This window comes from Bos indicus, chromosome 18, assembly GCF_029378745.1.
Source record: "Bos indicus isolate NIAB-ARS_2022 breed Sahiwal x Tharparkar chromosome 18, NIAB-ARS_B.indTharparkar_mat_pri_1.0, whole genome shotgun sequence".
In the NCBI taxonomy this organism is placed as follows: Eukaryota; Metazoa; Chordata; class Mammalia; order Artiodactyla; family Bovidae; genus Bos; species Bos indicus.
Genome location: NC_091777.1, coordinates 65,983,845 through 66,007,300, shown reverse-complemented (window position 1 = coordinate 66,007,300; position 23,456 = coordinate 65,983,845). Strand labels below are relative to the sequence as shown.

The following is a 23,456-nucleotide window of genomic DNA, read 5'->3' as shown; positions in this document are numbered from 1 at the left end:
TTGGTTTGGGGACCTTGGGAACCCCATGCCTGGGTTATTGAGTGCAGGCCTGTTCTATGGAGGAAGTATGGCACATTACTCCTGGAACCCGTGTCAGTCCATGGAAGTGCTTTGAGGTAAAGCTGAGCTGGTTTAGGTAAGTGCAGGTCTCCTTATTTTCTGGTGGGAATAAGCAGCAGGGAAGAGCAGGATTTCAGCTTCAGATGACTGCCTGTGTATTCTGGGGGCAATGGAAAGTTCAGATCAGAGGAGGGAGATTTGCTTCCCGTTGTTTCTAGGGGGTTACATCTTACTGGGCTGGGAGATATGTGGCAAAATAGATGGTGGCTTTTCAGGAGTGAGACTGTTCATGGTTTTATTTGTTCGTGTTATACCAGGGCAGTGTGACCTTTGAGGATGTGGCCATGTACTTCTCCTGGGAGGAATGGTGTCTTCTTGATGAGGCTCAGATACAGCTGTACCTGGATGTCATGCTGGAGAACTTTGCACTTGTATGCATGCTGGGTAAGGCCTGCACACCCACCTCTATCCTCTGAGCCAGGCTCTCTTTCTCCTTTCCCCCAAGAACAGCTCTTTACTCCTCACATCACTGCTTTCTGCAAGTGCTGAGTTTTGTGCTGTGGTTAGTGTGTCTATGGAGAGTGCATCCCTACTCCTTAGTGCCGAACACCTGTAGTCCCAGATTACAGCTGAGGATTCAGGGTCAGTGGTCTTTTTGTTTTGTATTTAATTTTATTGAATTATTGTTGATTTACAATTTTGACTCCTGTTGTACATTAGATTCTGCTAGTTATCCATTTTAAATACAGCAGTACATGTCAGTCACAAACTCTCTAACCATCCGTGCCCTTCTCCTTTCCCTTCTGGCAACAGCAAGTTCATTGTCTAAATCCTTGAGTCTGGTTCTGTTTCCTAAATAAGTGTGTATGTATCAGTTTCTTGTTTTTTTTTTTTTAATTTCATTTAAACGATATTATATTTATCTTTCTTGCCTGAGGTCCTTTCTCAGTGACCTGGTTTAAAGAAGCCCTTCCCCAACACATACACACATTAGGCACCCTCTGGGATGTTATCCTGTTCCTAAAAGCACCTTTGAGGTGTCCTGGTTTGTTTGCTTACATGTTTATGATCTACCAAGAGTGCTTTTATACCTGCTTCACAGCTGTGTTCACAGCCTGGGAAAGAGTGCCTACTGTATAGAAGGTGCTCAGTGTAATCCGGCACATTAACTGGTTGAATCATTCCAGTAAAGAGAAATATGATGTTTCTTCCCACAGAATACTTTGTTTTGGTTGGTTTGAATCTATTCTAGTTTTCCTAAGTTTTTATTTTGTAATGGGTTATAGCCGATTAACAATGTTTGATAGTTTCAGGTGAACAGGGAAAGGACTGGGCCATCCACGTACAGGTATCTGTTATCCCCCAAACTTCCCTCCCATCCGGGCTGCCTCATAACATTGAGCAGAGTTCCATGTGCTGTATAGTAGGCCCTCGTTGGTTATTCATTTTAAATACAGGAGTGTGCACATGTCCACCGCAAATGCCCTAACTGTCCCTTCTTCTAGTCCTTCCTCCTGGCAGCCATTCTCTGACTCTCTTTCTGTTTTGCAACTTCATTTGTATCGTTTCTTTTTAGATTCTCCATATAAGGTGTGTCATAACTATTTCTCCTTCTCTTTCTGACTTAACTTCTCTCAGTATTGACAATCTCTAGGTCCATCCATGTTGTTGCAAATGGCATTATTTCATTTGTTTTAGTGGCTGAGAACTATTCCATGGTATATAAGCACCACATCTTCTTCATCTGTTCATCTGTCGACAGACATTTAGGTTGCTTCCATTTCTTGGCTATTGTAAACATTACTGCAAGGAATATTGGGGTGCATGTATCCCAAACTATGTTTTTCTCTGTAGACATGCCCAGGAATGGGATGGGTGGATCATAAGGTAACTCTTATTTCAAGGAGCCTCTGTAGTGTTTTCCATAGTGGCTGTACCAATTTACGTTCTCACCCACAGTGTAAGAGGTTTCCTTTTTCTCCGCATCCTCTCCCAAATTTGTTATTTGTAGACTTTAAAAAAATTAGTTAATGAATTTACTTATTTTAATTTTGGCCACCCTGGGTCTTCGTTGCTTTGCTGGGTCTTTTCTCGAGTTGTGGAGAGAGGGGTCTCCTCTCTAACTGAGGTGTCTTCTCTTGTTGCGGACCATGGGCTGTAGCCCCGCAGGCGTCAGTAGTTGTGGCTTGTGGGCTCTAGAGCACAGAGCTAGTAGTTGTGGTGCACAGGCCTAGTTGCTCCGTGGCACGTGGGATTTTCCTGGATCATGGATTGAACCAGTATCCCTTGTATTGCAAGGTGGATTCTTAACCACTGGACTATAAGGAAAAACCATATTTGTGGACATTTACTGATTGCCGTTCTGTCCGGTATGATGTGGTACCTCATTGTATAATAGTTTTGGTTTGCATTTCTTTGATGATTAATGATGATGGGTACCTTTTCATGTGCCTATTGGCCATCTGAATTTTTTTTTCTTTGGAGAAATGTCTAAAAAACCCAACCCAGAAGAAAGGTCTTTTGGGTTTTTTTTTTGTTTTGTTATCAGTTGTACTCCTCTTTATATATTTTGGAAATTAAGCCCTTGTTAGTCACATTATTTGCAGTAGTTTGTCTTTTTGTTTTGTTTATGGTTTACTTTGCTGTGCAAAAGCTTTTGTTTGATTTTGTTGTTGATCACTCAGTTCAGTTCAGTTCAGTCGCTCAGTCGTGTCCAACTCTTTGCGACCCCATGAATCGCAGCACGCCAGGCCTCCCTGTCCATCACCAACTCCCGGAGTTCACTCAGACTCACGTCCATCGAGTCAGTGATGCCATCCAGCCATCTCATCCTCTGTCGTCCCCTTCTCCTCCTGCCCCCAGTCCCTCCCAGCATCAGAGTCTTTTCCAATGAGTCAACTCTTCCCATGAGGTGACTGGAGTTTCAGCTTTAGCATCATTCCTTCCAAAGAAATCCCAGGGCTGATCTCCTTCAGAATGGACAGGTTGGATCTCCTTGCAGTCCAAGGGACTCTCAAGAGTCTTCTCCAACAGCACAGTTCAGAAGCATCAATTCTTCAGCACTCAGCCTTCTTCACAGTCTAACTCTCACATCCATACATGACCACAGGAAAAACCATAGCCTTGACCAGACGGACCTTTGTTGATCATTCAGTCGTGTCCAATTGTTTGCGACCCCATGAACTGCATGCTAGGCTTCCCTGTCCTTCACCATCTCCTGGAGTTTGCTTATGTCCAGTGACTTGATGGTACCATCCAACCATCTCATCCTCTGTTACTCTCTTCTCCTCCTGCCCTCATTCTTTCTCAGGATCAGGGTCTTTTCCAGTGAGTTGGCTTTTCGCATCAGGTGGTGAGCGCATTGGAGCTTCAGCTTCAGCATCAGTCCTTCCAATGAATATTCAGGGTTGATTCCTTTTAGGATTGACTAGTTTGATCTTTTTGCTGTCTAAGGGACTCTCAAGAGTCTTCTCCAGTGCCACAGTTTGAAAGCATCAAGTCTTAAGTGCTAAGCCTTCCTTATGGTCCAAGTCTCACATCCATACATGACTGTGGGAACACCCATACATGACTGTGTTTGATCAGGTCCCTTTTGTTTTTGCTGATATTTCTCTTGCCTTGAGAAACTGTCAAGGTCAGTAGTCTTCCATCAGCCTGATTTATTTCTCCTTGTTTGCCGTCTTTTTGGCCAAGTGACTTTCCAAGTGAATGGTACCGAAGTTTTACTCCATTCCTATACCTGACATTTTTTTGTGTGTGCCTGACTCTGCAACAGTGTTGTCACTGACATGGTTACTACTGAAACAGACCATGAGATGTTTCTGCAAGATCTTTTTTCAAGGTTCCAATTTCTTTATATCCATGCCAGCATCTGTTATTTTCTGTTCTTTTGTTTTGGTCTCCCCAAGGGGCATGCAGGGTGTTATTCCCCTGAGAAGTGATGGCCAGGGATTGAATATCTGCCACCTGTATTGGCAGTATGCAGTCTTTTTTTTTTTTTTTAATATTAGGGAATTGGAGGTGTGAGTGCAAGGTTTTTCTATTTGTGTTTTGTTTTTTATTTATAGTATTTATTCATTTGGCTGCCCTGGGTCTTAGTTGTGGCACTTCAGGTCGTCGCTCTTCAGTCTTCGTTGCAGCATGTGGCATCTTTAGTTACAGCATGTGAACTCTTAGTTGTGGCGTGTGGGATCTAGTTCCCTGACCTGGGATGGAACCCGGGGCCTCTGCACTGGGAGCCTGGAGTTTCAGCAACTGGACCACCAGGGAAGTCCTTGTTGTTTTCTTTTCTTTTAATCATTGCCGTCCTAATGGATGTGAAATGGTATATTTTCCCATTCTGGTTACATTCCCTCATGGTGTGCTTATTGGTCATTTGTATATCTTTAAAAAATATCTACCCAAGTCCTTTTTTAATTTGTTAATCTGGTTGGCTTTTTAGTTGTTGTTGAATTACAAATTTATCCATAGATTCTGAATATCAGTCCTTTACAATTTATTTATTGGGTTGCGCTGGGTCTTCGTTGCTGTGCACAGGCTTCTCTTTAGGGTGGCTTCTCTTTTGTCACGTGAAAGAGGCTCTCTCAGTCTCCAGTGCACAGGCCTCAGTGGTTGCAGCACCAGGGCGCCAGAGTTGCCGTAGGGGCTCTTGGATGTGTGGGCTTCAGTAGTTGTGGCACACAGGCTTATTTACTTACGTGTGGAATCTTCCCAGACCAAGGCGCGAACCTGTGTCCCCTGCATCGGCAGGTGGATTCTTATCCATGGTGCTATCAGAGAAGTCTGATATTAATCCGTTTTTGTATTTGTGTTTTGGAAATGCTTTCTCCCAACCTATGGTTTCTTTTTTACTGTGTTTATAGTGTCCTTTAATGTACAAAACTTTATTTTTTTCTCTTTTCCGCACAGCTTTCTTGAGGTATTATTGACACATGATACTGTATAAGTTAAAGGTTTGCAACCACAATTGTTCCTTTTTATGAGGCCCAGTTTGTCTTGTTTGTTTTTCCTACGAATTCGTAATCTTATCTCCTAAGTTTAGATCTTTGGTATGCTTTGAGTGAATTTTTGTGTATGGTGTTAGATAAGGTTTATTTTCATTGTTGTACATGTGGGTATCCAGTTTTCCTAGCATCGTTTGTTGAGAAGACTGTCTTTATTGAATGGTAATGGTCCTCTTGTTAGTAAGTATTGGATTTTGTATTTGAGGGTTGATGTTTAGACTCATTAGTCTCTGTTTTATTCCGTTAGAATATATATCTGTTTTTATGTCAGTAGCACACTGTTTTGCTTTCTCTAGCTTTGTAAGAATTTCAGATTCATGTGTTGTGGTCCTTAAACTTTGTTCTTTTTAAATAAAATGTTTATTTGTTTAGCTGTGTATTTATTTTGGCTGCAGTGGGTCTTAGTTGCATCATGTGGGATTTTTGCCTCATGTGGAATCTTTTGTTGCAGCATATGGGCTCTTTACTTGTGGATCACAGGTTCAGTAGTTGTGGCTTTTGGGCTTAGTTGTTCCAGGGCATGTGAAATCTTAGTCCCCCAGATAGGAATCTAATCCAAGTCCCCTGCATTGCCAGGAGGATTCTTAACCATTGAACCCCCAGCATTAACATCTGGAAGTTCACAGTTCACTTACTGTTGAAGCCTGGCTTAGAGAATTTTGAGCATTACTTGCTAGCGTGTGAGATGAGTGCATTTGTGTGGTAGTTTGAGCATTCTTTGGCATTGCCTTTCTTTGGGATTGGAATGAAAACTGACCTTTTCCAGTCCTGTGGCCACTGCTGAGTTTTCTAAATTTGTTGGCATATTGAATGCAGCACTTTCGCAGCATCATCTTTTATGATTTGAAATAGGTCAGCTAGAATTCTGTCGCCTCCACTAGCTTTGTTCGTAGTGATGCTTCCTAAGGCCCACTTGACTTCACATTCCAGGATGTCTGGTTCTAGGTGAGTGATCACACCATCATGGTTATCTGGGTCATGAAAATCTTTTTTGTACAGTTCTGTGTTTTCTTGCCACTTCTGTTTAATATCTTCTGCTGCTTTTAGGTTTATACCATTTCTGTCCTTTATCGAGCCCATCTTTGCATGAAATATTCCCTAGGTATCTTTAATTTTCTTGAAGAGATCTCTAGTCTTTCCCATTCTATTGTTTTCCTCTATTTCTTTGCACTGATCACTGAGGAAGGCTTTCTTATCTCTCTGTGCTGTTCTTTGGAATGCTGCATTCAAATGGTTTTGTCTTTCCTTTTCTCCTTTGCCTTTAGCATCTCTTCTTTTTTCAGCTATTTGTAAGGCCTCCTCAGACAACCATTTTGCTTTTGTACATTTCTTTTTCTTGGAGATGGTCTTGATCACTGCCTCCTGTACAGTGTCACAAACCTCTATCCATAGTTCTTCAGGCACTCTGTCTATCAGATCCAATCCCTTGAATCTATTTGTTACTTCCACTATATAATCATAAGGGATTTGATTTAGGTCATACCTGAATGGTCTAGTGGTTCATTTCCAAGGCAGACCATTCAATATCACAGTAATCCAAGCCTATGCCCCAATCAGTAATGCTGAAGAAGCTGAATTTGAATGGTTCCATGAAGACCTACAAGATCTTCTAGAACTAACACCCAAAAAAGGTGTCCTTTTCATTATAGGGGACTGGAATGCAAAAGTAGGAAGTCAAGAGATATCTGGAGTAACAGGCAAATTTGGCTTTGGAGTACAAAATGAAGCAGGGCAAAGGCTAACAGAGTTTTGCCAAGAGAACGCACTGGTCATAGCAAACACCCTGTTCCAACAATACAAGAGACGACTCTACACATGGACATTACCAGATGGTCAATACTGAAATCAGATTGATTATATTTTCTGCAGCCAAAGATGGAGAAGCTCTATACAGCCAGCAAAAACAAGACCGGGACCTGACTGTGGCTCAGGTCATGAACTCCTTATTGCCAAATTCAGACTGAAATTGCAGAAAGTAGGGAAAACCACTAGACCATTCAAGTATAACCTAAATCAGTTTATTTATATTCTCTTAATAACTTCCTGGGTATTTGATTGGGATTACATTGAATTGATCTGGAGAAGGAAATGGCAACCCACTCCAGTACCCTTGCCTGGAAAATCCCATGGACGCAGAAGCCTGGTAGGCTACAGTCTGTGGGGTCACAAAGAGTCGGACACGACTGAGTGACTTCACTTTCGCTTTCACTTTCACATTGAATTGATAGGTGAAGGTGGGCATAACTGACATCTTGACAAAAGTGGAATGTGAAATATCTTTGACACTTTTGGAATGTGAAATATCTTTCCATTTATTTAGTTCTTTGATTTCTTCATCAGAGTTTTTATCATTTCCCTCATGTAGATTTGTACGTGTCTTTTAGATTATAACTATTTCTTCCTTTCTCTCTCCATTCTTTCAAGGGGTGTTAATGTACATGGTATTGTGTTTTGGGGGGACTTCTCAGGTGGTGCTAGTGGTAAAGAACCTGCCTGCCAGTGCAGGAGATGTTAGAGATTCTGGGATAATCCCCTGGAGAAGGAAATGGCAACCCACTCCAGTATTGCCTGGAGAATCCCATGGGCAGACGAGCCTGGCAGTTTATGGCCCATAGGGTAACAAAGAAGTCAGATACGACTGAAGTAACTTAGCACATTGTGTTTTTAATTTCAAACTTCACTTGTTTATTGTTGATGTATAGGAAAGTAATAATTGACTTTTGTATACTATTCTTGTATCCTGAAACCTTGCTGTAATTGCTTTTGAATTCCAGGATTTGTGTGTGTGTGTATGTGTGTGTGTGTATTTTGTTTTTATATAGCTGGTTATGCCATCTGAGAATGAAGGCAGTATTATTCTTTCACTCCCTATCAGTATAACTTTTATATAACTCTGTTTTCTCATTGCATTAGTATGACTTACAAAGTCATACTTGAATTCTTCATCTTAGTAGGAAGGTTTTTAGTTTTTGTCTAGGAAGTATGATGATACCAGTAGGGTTTTATTTTGATTGTGAAGTTAAAGAATTTTTCTATTTTTAGATAGCTAGGAGAGGGAGATTTTGATCATGAATGGGTATTGGATTTGGCCAGATCCTTTGTTTTTTTGTGTTTTTTTTTTGCATCCCTTGATGAGATCATGTATTGGTGGGTGCTTTTGTTTGTTTTTTGGACATGCCACAGCTTGCAGTGTCTTAGTTCCCTGACTGGGGATTGAACCCCAGCTGAAGCAGTGACAGTGCTGAGTCCTAAGCACTAGACTACTAGGGAATTCCTGCATGTTCATATTTAAAGTGGGGTTTTTGGAGGGAATATGTACTTGACTCCTCTTTCTGAATTCACTCTTGATAATATCTTTTTTCATTGGTGTATTGAGACTATCAATGTTTAATATAGTCATATAGTTAAATAAATATCTAATGATGTTGTTACCATTTTCTACCATTGCCTTTCTTCTTTTTCCTATGTTTGTTGTCCAGTCTTTTTCATTTGTTAATGGAGAATTTTGCATGATTGCATCTTCTCTTCTCTGTTAGCGTATCATGCATACTTTTTCCTTTCATTTTTCTTTAATGTAATTGCGCTGGAGTTTGCACTATGTATTTACATCTGATTGTAGTCCACTTTCATATGACCCTGTATGGCTCCCTTGGTAGTTTGAATGCTTTATAGTTTTAAAAAATTCCTAATTGCTTTCTCTGCTCCATTTGATAATTGTTCTCATTTGTTTTAATGTTATGTAAACATACATATATGGGTGTTTTAAGAAAATGCGTAATGGGATACACAGTTGCTGTTGTTCTTTAGAATACATATGTATGGGAAGCAGCTATATGAAAAGATGCTCAGTATCATAAATGGTTGGGAAAATGCAAATCAGAAGCACAATGAGATACCACCTCATACATGTTACAATGTCTGTTATAAAAAGGACAAAAAAATAAATGTTGGTAAACTGGTAGAGAAAACGGACGCCTTGTGCACTGTTGGTAAAAGCGAAAGTGTTAGTCACTCAGTCAGGTCTGACTCTGCGACACCATGGACTGTGGCCCTCCAGGCTCCTCTACCCATGGAATCCTCCAGGCCCGACTGTTGGAGTGGGCAGCCTTTCCCTTCTCCAGGGGCTCTTCCCAACCCTGGAGTTAAACCCGGGTCTCCTGCGTTGCAGGCAGATTCTTTACTTTCTGTGGGTAGGAATGTACTTTATTGCAACCACTGTAGTAAAGATTATGGAGACTGATTACAGAATTAAAAAAGGAACTTACATATCATCCATCAAGTCCACCTTTGTGTATTTATGCAGAGGGAGTAAAATCATCGTTTCAAAAAGGTATCTGTGCCTTATGTCTATTGTAGCTTATTTATAATATTCAAGAGATGGAAACAACCTAAGTGTCCATTGATAGATGAGTGGATCACAAAAATGAAATATATATGGGATATTATTCAGTATTATATAACCATAAAAAAGATGCCTGTACTGCCATTTGCAGTAGCATAAATTGACCTGGAGAGCATTATGCTAAGTGAAATAAATCAGGGAAAGACAAATCCAGTTGTCCCACTGTGTCCACTGAGGATTGGTTCCAGGATCCTCTAAATATACTGAAGTCTAGAGGCCCATAGTCAGTCCTCTGATTCTGAAGTTTTCCCATTTGTGGATTCATCCAGCTACACAGAGCATATAATTCTGTGTGTATTTATTGAAAAGTGTTCCTGTAAAAGTGGACCCAAGCATTCAGAACTCAGGTTGTTCCACATTTACCTGTACTGGATGGTTATGCTTACATGTTGAATCTTTAAAACAATAACACCAACACCAAACAGATACAGACAAAGGATTAGTGACTGCTAGACCAGAGCAAGGTGGGCAGATAAAATGAATGAAAAATGTCAGAAGTTACACACTTCTAATTATGAGGTGAGTAAGTCCTGGGGATGTAAGGCATAGCATAGTGACTCTAATTAACATGACTGTGTTGAATATTTAGAAAGTTCCCAAAGAGGGCATCCCTGGTGGTCTCCTGGTGAAGAATCCACCTGGCAATGCAGGAGACGGGGGTTTGATCCCTGGTACAGCATTGCTGCACACGTGCTGTGGAGCAGCTAAGCCCGTGCGCAGCAACTACTGAGTCTGCCTGTTGCAGCTACTGAAGCACTCCTGCCTTAGAGCTTGTGCTCTGCCACAGAAGAAACCATTGCAGTAAGGAGCCCATCCAACACAACTAGAGACTAGCCCCTGCTTGCCGAAACGAGAGAAAGCCGGAGACCAGCAACAACCACCAAGTGATCATAAAAGGGTAAATAAGTAAAAAGAAAATATCAAAAGAGTAGATCTTAAAAGTGCTCATCACAAGAAAAAAAAATCACAGTCAGATTTTCTGAGGCTTGGAGATCTGCTTCCTTACAGTGTCACAGGTTGAGGAGATGTGTTCCTGGTAAAAGCCATTGACAGAGGAGTGAATTGTAGAAGACGCCTTTCTCCGTGGGCCACATCCAGTCCTTCTGTCCTGCGCTTGGTGAGAGCAGCTGCTTCTCAGTTTTATCCCAACTCCATTTCCTGAACACAGTCCTGTAGAGTGATTCTTTCATGTGTCAGATATAGAATTGTGATGGTGTTCCCTTCCTCCAGTAAAGTCAACGTGAACTTCACTGTCACTTCTTTGTTTTCAGGTACTTGGCGTGGAGTTCAGGATGAGGAGACACCTTCTGAACAGAGCGAATCTGTAGAAGGAGTGTCAGATTAGGACTCCCAGGGCAGGTTTGTCTCCTGAGAAGGTCCAGCTTTGTAAGATGTGCATCCCAGTTTTGAGAGACATTTTGCACTTGGCTGAAGAGCAAGGAACAAATAGTGGGCAGAAAGCATACACATGTGGGTCATGTGGGAAACAGTTCTATTTCACTGCAGACATTCAGCAGCACCAGAAGCAGCACATTGGAGAGAACCCCTTATGCTGTATCATGGAGAGACCCTCATTTTTGAAGAACTGTACAGTTCTTGCATCAGGGAATCTCTCTACCTTCATGGAACTTGGGAATGAATTCATGGCAAATATGGGAGCTCAGCCACAGGCCACTAATACCAGGAAGAAACTGAACAATAGTAAGGAATGTGAAGCTATTTTTCACAGTGGGAAAAGTCATCAGAGCTGGGGAGAAGGCAAGATAGCCTCCAGCCACACAGACATACTTGTTCAGGATGGGCGAGTCCTCACTAGTGAAGGGTTTTGTAAGTTCAATACATGTGAGAAAGGCAGCACCCAAAGAAATACCCTCATTCATCATCAGAAAGTTCATGCTAGAGAAAGGCGTTATGAATGCAGCCATTGTGGAAAATTATTTAGCCACAAATCCCGTTTCCTTGCACATCAGAGATTTAACTGTGGAGGGATGCTTTATGACTGCAGTGAATGTGGAAAATCCTTTAGCCAAAGGAAATACCTCATTGCCCATAGAAAAATCCACACTGGAGAAAAGCCTTATGAGTGCGAGGAATGTAATAAATCTTTTATCCAAAAGTGGAACTTAATGGAACATCAGAGAGTTCACACTGGAGAAAAGCCTTATCAGTGCAACCAACGTGGAAAATTTTTTGCCCGCAAATCCGATTTCCTTGCACATGAAAGACTTCACACTGGAGAAAACCCTTATGAGTGCAGCAAATGTGGCAAAGCTCTTACTACTAGCTCTGGTCTCTATTATCATCTGAGAGTTCACACTGGAGAAAGGCCTTATGAGTGCAGTGAATGTGGAAAGTCATTCACTACTTGGTCCATCCTTTCTAATCATCGGAGAGTTCACAGTGGAGAAAGACCTTTCGAGTGCAGTTCCTGTGGGAAATTCTTTAGCTGGAATGAACAGCTAAGTGCGCATATGAATGTTCACACTGGAGAAAAGCTTTATGAGTGCAATAAATGTGGGAAGTCTTTTACAAGTAGATCGAACCTTTGTAATCACTGGAGAGTTCACAATGAAGTAAGGGATTTTGAAGGCAGTGAATGTGGGGAATTCTTTCGCCAAAAGGCACGTCTCAATGCCCATAAGTTTCATGCTGGAGAACAGGCTTATGAGTGTAATAAATGTGAGAAATCTTTAACTGCTAGGCTGAACCACCAGTGTCCACAGAGAGTTGACACTGGAGAAAAGCCTTTTAATTGCAATGAATGTGGAAAATGTTTTACTAGTAGCTCGAGTCTTTTTCGTCATCAGAGAGTTCACAGTGGAGAAAGGCCTTATGAATGCAGTGAATGGGGGAAATCTTTTATTGCTAGGTTGAGCCTTCGTGATCATCAGAGAGTTCACACGGGAGAAAGGCCCTATAAGTGCAGTGAATGTGGAAAATGTTTTACTAGTAGTTTGAGCCGCCTTCGTCATCAGAGTTCACAGTGGAGAAAGGCCTTATGAGTGCAGTGAATGTGGGAAATCTTTTGTTGCTGTGAATGGCCTCTGGTATCATCAGAGAGTTCACAGTGGAGAACAACCTTATGAGTACAGTGAATGTGGGAAATCTTTTACTGCTGGGTGGAGCCTTCGTGATCATCAGAGAGTTCACAGTGGAGAAAGGCCTTATGAGTGCAGTGAATGTGGGAAATCTTTTGTTGCTGTGAATGGCCTCTGGTATCATCAGAGAGTTCACAGTGGAGAACAACCTTATGAGTACAGTGAATGTGGGAAATCTTTTACTGCTGGGTGGAGCCTTCGTGATCATCAGAGAGTTCACACTGGAGAAAGGCCTTATAAGTGCAGTCAATGTGGGAAGCATTTTATTAGTTGCTCGAGCCTTCTTCGTCATCACAGAGTTCACACTTAAGAAAGGCGTTATAAGTACAGTGAATGTGGCCAGTCTTTTACTAGTCAAACCAGTCTCTGTGATCATCACAAACTTCACACTGGAGAAAGGCCTTTTGTGTGCAGTGAATGTGGGAAAGCCTTTAAGCAAAGGCAGCTCCTCCGCACACATTGGAAAATCCACCCTGGAGAAGAGCCTTATGAGTGCAAGGAATGCGGTAAATCTTTCAACCGAAGTTGCTGCTTGATTAAACATCAGCGAGGTCACACTGAAGAAAGGGCTTTATAAATACTGCAAGTATGGCTGGCAATGATGTCAAAGAAGTTTGAGGTGGTGACAGAGTGGGCAGAACCTATGAAGCAAACGGACCCTTTCCTAGAGCAGAAACTGAGGCACGGAGATGCCGTGTCATCTGTTTATGATCCCCGTTGAAGGGATAAGGATCTGAGATTGAATGCCACGTTGCCTGGTTCAGGCATTTGGAGAATCTGGTGACTTCATTCCTCCCCTGCTCTATGCATGCCCACCAGGTTTGAGGACTGAAAGAACACCTTGTCCATCCTGACACTTCTGCTCCCTCTGCCCCCACCCCATGAGCTGTGCTTACATCCCAACCCATGCTGATGGTCAGGATTATCTTTTCTTTGGAATCAGCATTGATTACTTTTCTGTGGATGACTCCATTTATCTATCCATCCAAACCAATGCTATGACTTAGTTTTTATCATTGTCCTTTGAGAAAGAAGAGCTGTCCAGCTCAGAGAGGCAGAGGGATTTCCACAGGAACTCACTACTGCCACACCTTTCATGAGAGTGGTTACACTGCACATGTCCACTGGCTTTTCTTTTGCCGCTCAGAGCAGGGACTCCAGTTCCCTTATCCTGACCATGAGCTCTGCATACCTGACAGCTCCATCACCACAAGGGGATGCAGCCTCATTTCCATGTGTGCACATCTCCCACTAACACCCTCCCACTTGGGAAGTTCTTCACAGAAGAGCAGCGCTAAGCTAGGGACTCTGGACCAACTCATTGGCATTTCCCCAGATCTGACACTGGCCTCACCACTCTCTGCAGTGATTGGTTTCCCAGGTCCTGTTCATCATCTTTACATACCCACCTCAAGATGTCCCTGTTCCCGTTACGTGGTTGACCTGCTCACTGTTTTGGGCAGTGTGAGGGACACTGAAGGCCTGAGAATGTCCAGTGTGGCCCTCACATGGTGTAGTCTCTAAAGCTCTTCTTCCTTTACCCCTTTACTCATCTCCTCACTTTTCCTTCTACCCTTCCAGAAACATGTTACCTAGCAAAATAATGATTATTTATTGGTGTGAGTTTGTCCTCACTTTCTGAGACCCACACTTGATCAACCTGGCTTTAAAACTAACAGGAATGCAAGGTGACCCCTCCCACGAAGACCAAAACCTCTGTATTAAAAAATTGTGATGATTTTAATGACATTTTTCTCAGATTATTTATTTACTTAACTGTGCCATGTGGCATGTGGGATCTTAGTTCCCCCAACCAGCAATCTAAATGTCTTGTGATGTGGACACGGGGAGTCCTAGCCACTGGACTGCTGGTGATTCTCTTTTTCAGGATTCTTGATGTTTTTGTTTTTCACATGTCTGTCTGTTACCTGTGTGTCTTGTTTCATTAGATTTCTATTCGTACTTTTGCCAACTTCTGTTTTGTGAGATTAGGCTATTTTCTCTTATTTTGACATTAGGAAAGCAAGGAAATAACGAAGACGTGTTAGATTTCACTCATTCATGAATGTGAGTGGCTTTTTTTCCTGCATGGAATTATAATTCAGAATACTGAAAGTTTGTGTTCTCTATTTTTATACAATGTATAATATAATGGCCTTATACATGATACATGTTTTGGATAAGTTTCTTTTATTAATATATGTTACCTTCAGATATAATTACACAGTAAATCAATCCCTGTTTTGTAGTGCTTGCCAATTTCCCTGGTGAAAATATTCACACCATTACCAGTGTCAAATTGTGAACGTAATGTCACTGAAATGGAGTTGGGAAGCATTGCCTGTAACCCACCACTGTATGCTTTGCCCCTTACAGGCCCAGTAGCTGCAAAATGTTTTAGGAGTGTACCTAGTAAACCATAGTACAGTGATTACGAATACATGTTTCTAATTTGTTTGAAAAATCACTTACTGGTTGTATAGTTGACTTAAATTTTGTATATGTACATTTAAACATTTTTGTGTACATCCTTAAAATCAGTTTCCTTCTGCCATGTTAAATTCATCTTCAACATTATAATTACTGATAAAGGGCCTACTCTACTCTAGTAATAACTATTTTCAAATATATATGTAAATGGAATGACTGTTGGACCCTTCCTGTATATTATCATCATTTATCATAATTACACACATTTTTGTTTGTGTATCATGATTTACCTAGTCATTTTTAAGTTTTGTAATCGCAGGTTTCACATCTTTTCACATCATACATAACTTCTTAGAATGCTTTTCAAAAATAAACCTTTTCATAATGCCAGCAATGTATTACACGAGAATGTATTCTAAGTATCAGTGTTTATCCGCACAGCCTGGGGGCAGTGTAACAAAAGGTCGAATGCTCACACCTTTGATGCAGCCTGGATCTGCTAACTCATGTACCATAGCACAAAGGATGTGGGACAGAAGGGAGACCTTGCTGGGGAAATACAGTGGGACGTGCTGACCCCGCACAGCAGGTGTGGGTACAGAATTCACAAGCGGTGAATTTTTGGGCAGCCAGGCATGTGATACTGATGCTCAAAATTGTGGTGTGTGGACCAGACACAGTCACACTGTTCTCATAGATCCCTTATGATCAGGTAAGTGCAGACGGGATTAGAAAGACAATCTCCCACCTCACTTCAAGTTTGATGCACTGATTGTGTTCAGATTAGGGACTGAGTCACAATTGTGTTACCAGCTAGAGATTCACATCTGTGAGCAGCTTTGTTTAGCAGAGAACTTCGGTTTGGGTTTTTGAAGCTTTATGGGAGGTGTCGTCATTCCTTGAGCCCTTAGCACTTGGACTAAAGTTTGTCAAGGTTCAGTCCCCAGAAGATGTGGGTAAGTTCTTGCTGATTATCTTGCTAAATAGCAATCATTTGGTGATTTATATTTTTCTGGTGGGTAGGAGGAGCAGTGGGGTGATGGGTGAGGGGATTAGGAGGAAGAGCCTTGGAGACAGGGAGAGGTCCACTCTGGACATTCCTAGTCTTTCAAGTGGGGAGAAGACAGTGGCAACCCACTCCAGTCCTCTTGCCTGGAAAATTCCATGGACGGAGGAGCCTGGTAGGCTGCAGTCCATGGGGTTGCTAAGAGTCGGACACGACTGAGCGACTTCACTTTCACTTTTCACTTTCATGCATTGGAGAAGGAAATGGCAACCCACTCCAGTGTTCTTGCCTGGAGAATCCCAGGGACGGGGGAGCCTGATGGGCTGCCATCTATGGGGTTGCACAGAGTCGGACACGACTGAAGCGACTTAGCAGCAGCAGCAGCAGTCTTTCAAGGTCCCTCACAGTGCTCAGAATAGTGACCGGGACAGTTTGGGCAAGATGTATCCTGAATTGGGTTCATGAAAAAGATGGGCAGAAGCTTGGAAAGAAATCACTGCATACTGCATGTGGTGGAGGCCATTGTCACATCTGGGGTGACACTGAAGACCATGGGTGGCTTGCTGGTTTGGTGCCCCTGTCACTTTGCACAGCATCACAAAAGGGAACGTGTTTGCAAGGAGATACGAACCAGGGAAGGTGGAGCTGGAGGCCCAGTGAAGATGTAGACACCAGAGTAGGTAGTTCATGGTTGTGACACAGTTGATGGTGTGCATATTAGGAAGTGCAGAAGAGAAGCCAGTGCATCTGTTTGATGTAGTGTAAGCACTCGTCAAAGGCCTGGCAGCTGTGTGTCCTTGTGGAAGCTATTCAGCTGAGATGCAGACCCGTCCCTCCACAAATTTGAAGAATAATTACAGATTCTGAGCCCAGGGAAGTTTGCATAGATAAATGGGATCATTCACATTAAAATTATGAATGTTTGTTCCCACTGAAAAGAAAGGTGTGTCCATTAGCATGGGGCTGTGGTATGACTAGGGCTTTTGTGGGGAGGGAGACAGGGTGTCGGGACATGTATGTGGTGGTCTTTGAGTCTCCAGTTGGATAGGGTGGACATGGGGTACAGAGACAAGACTTCAGTAAATGTGAAGAAATTATGATCTAAAGATTGGAACAGTCACTAGCTGAGGCCAGGGCAAGAAGGTAGTCCTTGACTGATTAGGCCTTATGATAAAGATGAAAAATCAGCCGCTTGAGTAGGTATAGTTGAATTGGACTGGTTGGGCAGGCGATGTTCAGCGAGCAAGAGAACAGCCATTCACTGTGGCCGGATTACACATCGGTGTTTCTCAGTGAGTTGGGCACAGACTCTGCAGGCAAGAGAGCCTTTTCTGGATGTACAAAAGCAGTGCTTTCCCTCTTGCTCACCTGCACTAGGCGTGCCCAGTGTCTCCCTTCCAGATACCCAGTCAGGGTGCTTTTTTTTTTTTTTTTTTTTTTTAAGGCAAGGCTTTGTTGGGACTTAAGCTGCAGCACCAGAGAATAAAAACATGTAACAGGTTCCTTTGCTTGGTCTCAGAGGGGCCTTTTCTGACGTTTTTATTGTCCTTGAGCAAAGCTTGCAAAATGAATTCAAACTTTTTTTTTCCTTCTTTTTTTTTGACTGGGAGAAGGGGCTTGCTGCATCGTATTTCCTGGAATACCCATTGAACCCCGCCGCATGGCAGCCGCAAACATAGTAAATCCTAGTCACTGAACCACCAGGGAGTTCCCCCAAATAGCTACCACTTCAGGCTGTATGCATTTCAAGAGCAATTGTTCAGTCTCTAAGTGGTGTCAAAGTTTTTGACCCCATGGACTGCGGCATGCCAGGCTTTCCTGTCCTTCACCATCTCCTGGAGCTTGCTCGAACTCATGTCCATCAAGTCGGTGATGCTATCCAACCATCTCATCCTCTGTCATCTCCTGCTTTCAATCTTTCTCAGCATCAGGAATCTTTTCCAGTGAGTTGACTTTTCGCATAAGGTGGCCAAAGTATTGGAGCTTCAGCTTCAGTATCAGTCCTTCCAGTGAATACTCAGGGTTGATTTCAAGATCAATAGGATAATGTTTGTTTGCTTCCAATTACCAGCGGCGGATGTCAGCTTGGGTTGGCTTTAAGGAATGAGGCCATGTGCAGACACTTCAGTGGTCAATAGCATTAAAGACAAATGGTCTTAAGCCCTTCCTCTGGTCCAGAATCTTCCACCCGCCTAAGAAGGATGAAGCCCTTCCCCCACACAGGCAGTTTCTCAGTGCTCCTCCCCTCAGCAGTTTAGCTTTTCTTGTTGGTCTTCTAGTGTGGGGTGCCATTTCTTGAGACCATGACACTACATTTTCCAGAAGACCATGTGTTATGACAGCGTTCAACCAATGAAAATGCAGAGTCTGGACATTCCTTGGAGGCCAAGTATCCGCAGTAGACGTCTGGTCTCTTCTTGGCAGGCATTTTGATTGCTGTAGAGATTGTGGAACTGGTTGAAAGTCTTTGTGTCTCATGTTCGTGCATGTCTGCTGCAGAGTAAAGTGACTCCGTTACATGTATATATATTCTTTTTCTTTTCTTTTCCCTTATGGTGCGTCAGAAGATACACAATATAGTTCTCTGTGCTATAGAGTAGGACCTTGTGCTTTATTCATCCCATATATACTAGTTTGCACTCCCAATCTTTCCCTTGCTCAGCTGCCTCCCACTTGGAAATCTAAGTCTGTTCTCTGTGTCTGTGAGTCTGTTTCTTAGATGTATTCATTTATATGATATTTTAGATTCCATATATAAATGAAACATGGTGTTTTTCTTTCTATTTCTGACTTGCTTTACTTAGGATGATGATGTCTTAAGTCCATGCATGTTGCAGCAAATGGCATTATGTAATTGTTTTTATGAACTCAATAATGTTCTATAGTATACATGTACCCTATTGTCTTTATGCCTTCATCTGTTAATGGATATTTAGGTTATTTCCATGTTTTGGCTTTGAAATTTTTTCTTCCTGTTTTTTCTGCAGTTTTATAATGTCTTTTGATGTACAAAAGTTTTTTAGTTTTTTCTTTTTTTCCTCCAACTTTCTTGAGGTTCAGTTGACACATTATATGATGTAATTTAAGGTATAAAGTGGTAATTGTTCTTTTTTTTTTCAAGTCCAGTTTGTCTATTTTTTATTTTGTCGATTTTGCCTTTATTGTCATAGGCAAGAATTTGTCTGAATTCAACATTTTGAAAGTTTTCCCTTTTTTTTCCCATAAGAATTTTGTAATTTTAGCTCTTACATTTTAGTCTTTGATATATTTAGAATGCCTTTTTGTATATGGTATAAGACTCTTAACTTCATTCTTGTACATGTGGCTATCCAGTTTTTCCAACATTATTTGGTAAAAAGCCTCTCTTTATTGAATGGTAATGGTCTTACTGTCAGTAATTATTGGATCATATATATGAGGGTTGATATTTACAATCTGAAGTCTCCATTCTATTTCACTGGAGTGGATATATGTCTTTATGCTATTAGCATGCTGTTTTGATTACTATAACTTTGTAATATGGTGTGAAATAAGCCTTAGGTGCCTTTCATGAATCCCACTTGGTCATGATGTATAATCATGTTTATATAGTTTTCAAATCAATTTACTGACGCTTTGTGGTTTGCATTTATGTTCATCAGAGATACTAGCGTATACTTTTTCTTTACGTTTTTGGTTTGGTATTAGAGTAATGTTGGCCTCACAGAATTAGATAGGAAGCAGTCTCTCTGCTGCTGTCTTCTGAAAGGAGTTGTAGAGAATTGTATCTTCCTGAAATGTTTGTCATATTTCACCAGTTAACCAATCTGGGCCAATTACATTCTGTTTTGGAAGGTTATTCCTTATTGATTCAGTTACATTAACAGATGTATACATATTTAGATTGTGAATTGTTGTGTGGGTTGTGATAGACTGTATATTTCAAAAAATTAATCTATTTCATTTAGATTATCACATTTATGGTCTTGGAAATGCCCATATATTTCATTATGCGTTTAATGTGCATTGTCTCTATAGTGGTTTTTCCTCTTTCTTTTTTTCATTCTTTCTTCTTCTTTTTTTGGCTGTGCTTCGAGGCATGTGAAATCTTCATTTCCAAAGCAGGGATCAAACTGTCCCCTGCAGTGGAAGTACAGAGGCTTTACCACTGGAACACTGAGGAAGTCCTCTTTTATTTTTGATACTAATAATTTATGCCCTGTCTTGTTTTTGTGATTAACCTGACTAGAATCTTTATTTTATTGGTCATTTTAAGGAAACAACTTTGGCTTTGTTGATTTCTATCTTGATTTTTAAAAATTATTTCTTCCTTTGGATTTTATTTTCTCTTTTTCTAGTTTCCTAAAGTGATTGCTTTTAGATCTTAATTCTTTCTAACATATACATTCAGTGCTATAAATTGCCCTATAACCACTGCTTTCACCATATGCATATTATTTTGAGAAGTGCTGTGTTTATTTCAAGATACTTAAAATCTTACCTTGAGATTTCTTCTTTGATCCATGTTTTCTTTGGGTTGTTTAATTTCTTCTCATTGTGCGATTTGCCAGTTATCTTTCTGTAACTGGTTCTAGTGTAATTCCACCATACTCTGAGAACAGACATTTTCTGATTTCTGTTGTTTCAGACTTGTTAAGGTGTGTTTTTTGGCCCATGGTGTGCTTGTCTTGTAAATTTTCCATGTCAGCTTAAGATTATTCTGCTGTTGGATGGAGTAGACCAGTAGTCTGTAGAAGTCCATATATCCAGTTGGCTGTGCTGGGTCTTCATTGCTGTGCAGGCTTTCCTCTAGTTGCAGCAGGAGGGGGTACTCTCTAGCTGTGATGCACGGACTTCTCATTGCGGTGGCTTTTCTTGTTCAGAGTACAGGCTCTCAAGTGTTCAGGCTTCAGGAGTTGTGGCTCCTAGGCTCTAGAACACAGGCTGTGTAGTTGTGGCACACGGACTTAGTTGCACTGTGGCACGTGGGATCTTCCCAGACCAGGGATTGAACCTGTGTCTCCTGCGTTGGCTGATGGATTCTTTACCACTGAGCCACCAGGGAAGCCTCTGGTAGATATTAATATAGTTAATAGTACTTTTTATTGTTTTGAGTTCTGTTAATCTCTATCGTTTTTCTTTAATGCATATTCAGGTTTTATTTAAAGTGCATTTTGTTGTTTTAAATTTCATTTACTTAAAGATTTATTTTGGCTGTTTGGTCTTCTTTGTGGTGTACAGGCTCTGGAGTGTGCAGAGTTAGTAGTTGCGGAATGTGGGCTTAGTTGCTCCGTGGCATGTGGGATTTTAGGTTCCTGACCATGGATTGAAACAGTGTCCCCTGAATTGCAACGCTGATTCTTTACCACTGGACCCCCAGGGGAGTCCTAAAGCGGGTTTCTTAGACAACATATGGTTGAGTCCTGTTTCTGAATCCACCCTGATAATCTCTCTTTTAATTGGTACACTGAGACTATCAATATTTAGTATATTGATAAATACTTAACGTGTTTGTTACCATTTTCTAAAATTGCCCTTGTTCTGCATTCCTGTGTTAGTCTACCACTCCTTCTTTTTTGGTGTTAATTGAGCATTTTGTATGATTTTATTATCTCTCCTTTGTTAGCTTACCAGCTATATTTGCTTCTCTCCAGTTTTAAATTCAGTGGTTCTAAATTTGTGTTATGTGTTAACAACTGATTTAAGATCACTTCCATATAATCCTATATGATTTCATGGGTAGTTTGAATAAATATGTATTTGTGTCTTGTGGAATCTTAGTTCCCCTACCAGGGATTGAACCTGGGCTTCTGGCAGTGAAAAATGTGGGATTGTAACCACTGGGCCACCAGGGAATTCCTATGTAATTTAAAAATATCCTGAGGTGAGGTTCCATGGTTGCCTACTGGATAGGATTCCATTTTTTCGTTACTGTGGACCAGTTCACCCCAGCTGTTATCTGTTAGATATGAAAAGATATTTTTCGAAAGGAGACATGCTAATGGGAACCTTGTACATTAAAAAATGCTCAATATTACAAATGGTAGGGGAAATGCAAGTCAAAATGACAGATACTACATCATACGGTATAATGTCTGTTATGAAAAACACAAGAAATAATGTTGGTAAAGATGTGGTGAAAAGGAACCCCTTGTGCATTTCGTGTTGATCCTTTGTTAAAATTCCAATCTCTCTGCTTATATTTTCCTTCTAGTTTCAATGCTGTCTGCCCTATCCATTAGTAGACATTAATTAGCTTATTAATCATAATTGTTTAAAATTATCAACATGATCATTCCAGTATATCTGTAGTATTTGATTGTAGTTTTGAAGCTTTGTCTCTTCAAGCTCTGTTTTATGGGACACTGCAGAGCTTCAGTAGGCTCAATAGTTGCAAAAGAGTTATATCAGTTAGATTCTGCCAGAGCAGTTATGTTTATGTGGGGAGATGAAGTCTTAAAAAGTTTGTACTCCATCCACCATACATCCTTTCCTCTGGTTCCAATAGAGATTATTTATTCATTTACTCATTTTAACTTCTTATTTTATATTATAGTTTGGTTGATTTATAACGTTGTGTTAGTTTCAGGACTTTTTTTAGTATTTAAAGATTATTTAAATGTTTTATTTGTAGTATTTGATGTCATGTATTGTGTACTGAGTTCCTCTGAGCCACTGTTACTGTTCTTTTGTCCTAACTCTGTTAGGACTTGCATCATTTTGACTCTTGTAACTGGGAATGGAGAGTCCTTGGGCCTTATGGAATGGACATGACTCTGGTCTCTGCAAAAGAGCTTGGAGATTCTCTGGGCCCAGATGAATGTCAAGTGGGGAAGGACTTGTTATAGGTCTTTGTTCGTCATACCAGGAACATATGACTTCCATCCTTTGACTAGTGTTGTGGTGCTATTGCCAGTGGCTACAAATGACTTCTCTCATCTTTCTCTATTCTTGACATTCTGCCACCTTGTCATTTCTACTACTTTACATTCTTAGTCTGACTCCAGCCAGATTCATCTCCTACCACCTGTGTAAACCTCATGTGGTCTTCACATTGTTTTCCCTCTGTTACTTGGTGGCAAAATTGTTTATGTCCTCAAACATGCATGTATGCTTTACTGTTTGTTGAACTCCAGCTGCATGTTGCAGCCAGATTTTCAGTGGCATGGATGAACAGTATACTTCTCCACAGTGTCACAGGTCACCAGAGGATGTAGTCCTGGTAAACCCATTGAGAGAGGAGTGCCTTTCACCTTGGGTCACATCCAATCCTTGTGTCCTGGACATGGAGTGAGCACCTGCTTCCTCAGTTTGACCCCGGCTTCATATGCTGGACGTGATTCCATGGACCTGTGTACGCTTTCTGCTCCCCACTGCTTGTCCCCACTGCTTCTTTCATGTGGCAAATATACAGTTGTCGTGATATCATTCCCTCCAATAAAGTCAACCAGAACTTCACCATCACTTGTTTGTTTTCA

General features: G+C 41.2%; 2 protein-coding genes and 1 pseudogene across 4 annotated transcripts in view; all 3 read left to right on the top strand.

Annotated features, from left to right (window-relative positions):
* The window catches only part of LOC109572568 (zinc finger protein 418-like), a 28,179-nt gene that overhangs the window by 968 nt on the left and 3,755 nt on the right, over positions 1-23,456 (top strand). The gene's annotated exons all lie outside the window — the stretch shown is intronic.
* On the top strand, positions 375-14,730 carry LOC139177246 (zinc finger protein 256-like). 3 transcript variants are annotated; one of them, XM_070771901.1, is made up of 3 exons: positions 375-504; positions 10,474-10,582; positions 10,737-14,730. In XM_070771901.1, exon 3 carries the CDS (start codon positions 10,857-10,859, stop codon positions 12,465-12,467), a length of 1,611 nt encoding a protein of 536 aa, XP_070628002.1. In that variant the 5' UTR covers positions 375-504; positions 10,474-10,582; positions 10,737-10,856; the 3' UTR covers positions 12,468-14,730. The 3 variants fall into 3 exon arrangements, with proteins under 3 accessions (XP_070628002.1, XP_070628003.1, XP_070628001.1); XM_070771902.1 differs by lacking the exon at positions 10,474-10,582; XM_070771900.1 differs by having other exon boundaries at positions 10,474-14,730.
* Positions 12,472-23,456, top strand: LOC139177247 (zinc finger protein 154-like; annotated as a pseudogene).

Bases quoted from the DNA above. Each gene is read 5' to 3' on its own strand.
- LOC139177246 (XM_070771902.1), top strand. From the start codon at position 10,857: ATGTGCATCCCAGTTTTGAGAGACATTTTGCACTTGGCTGAAGAGCAA.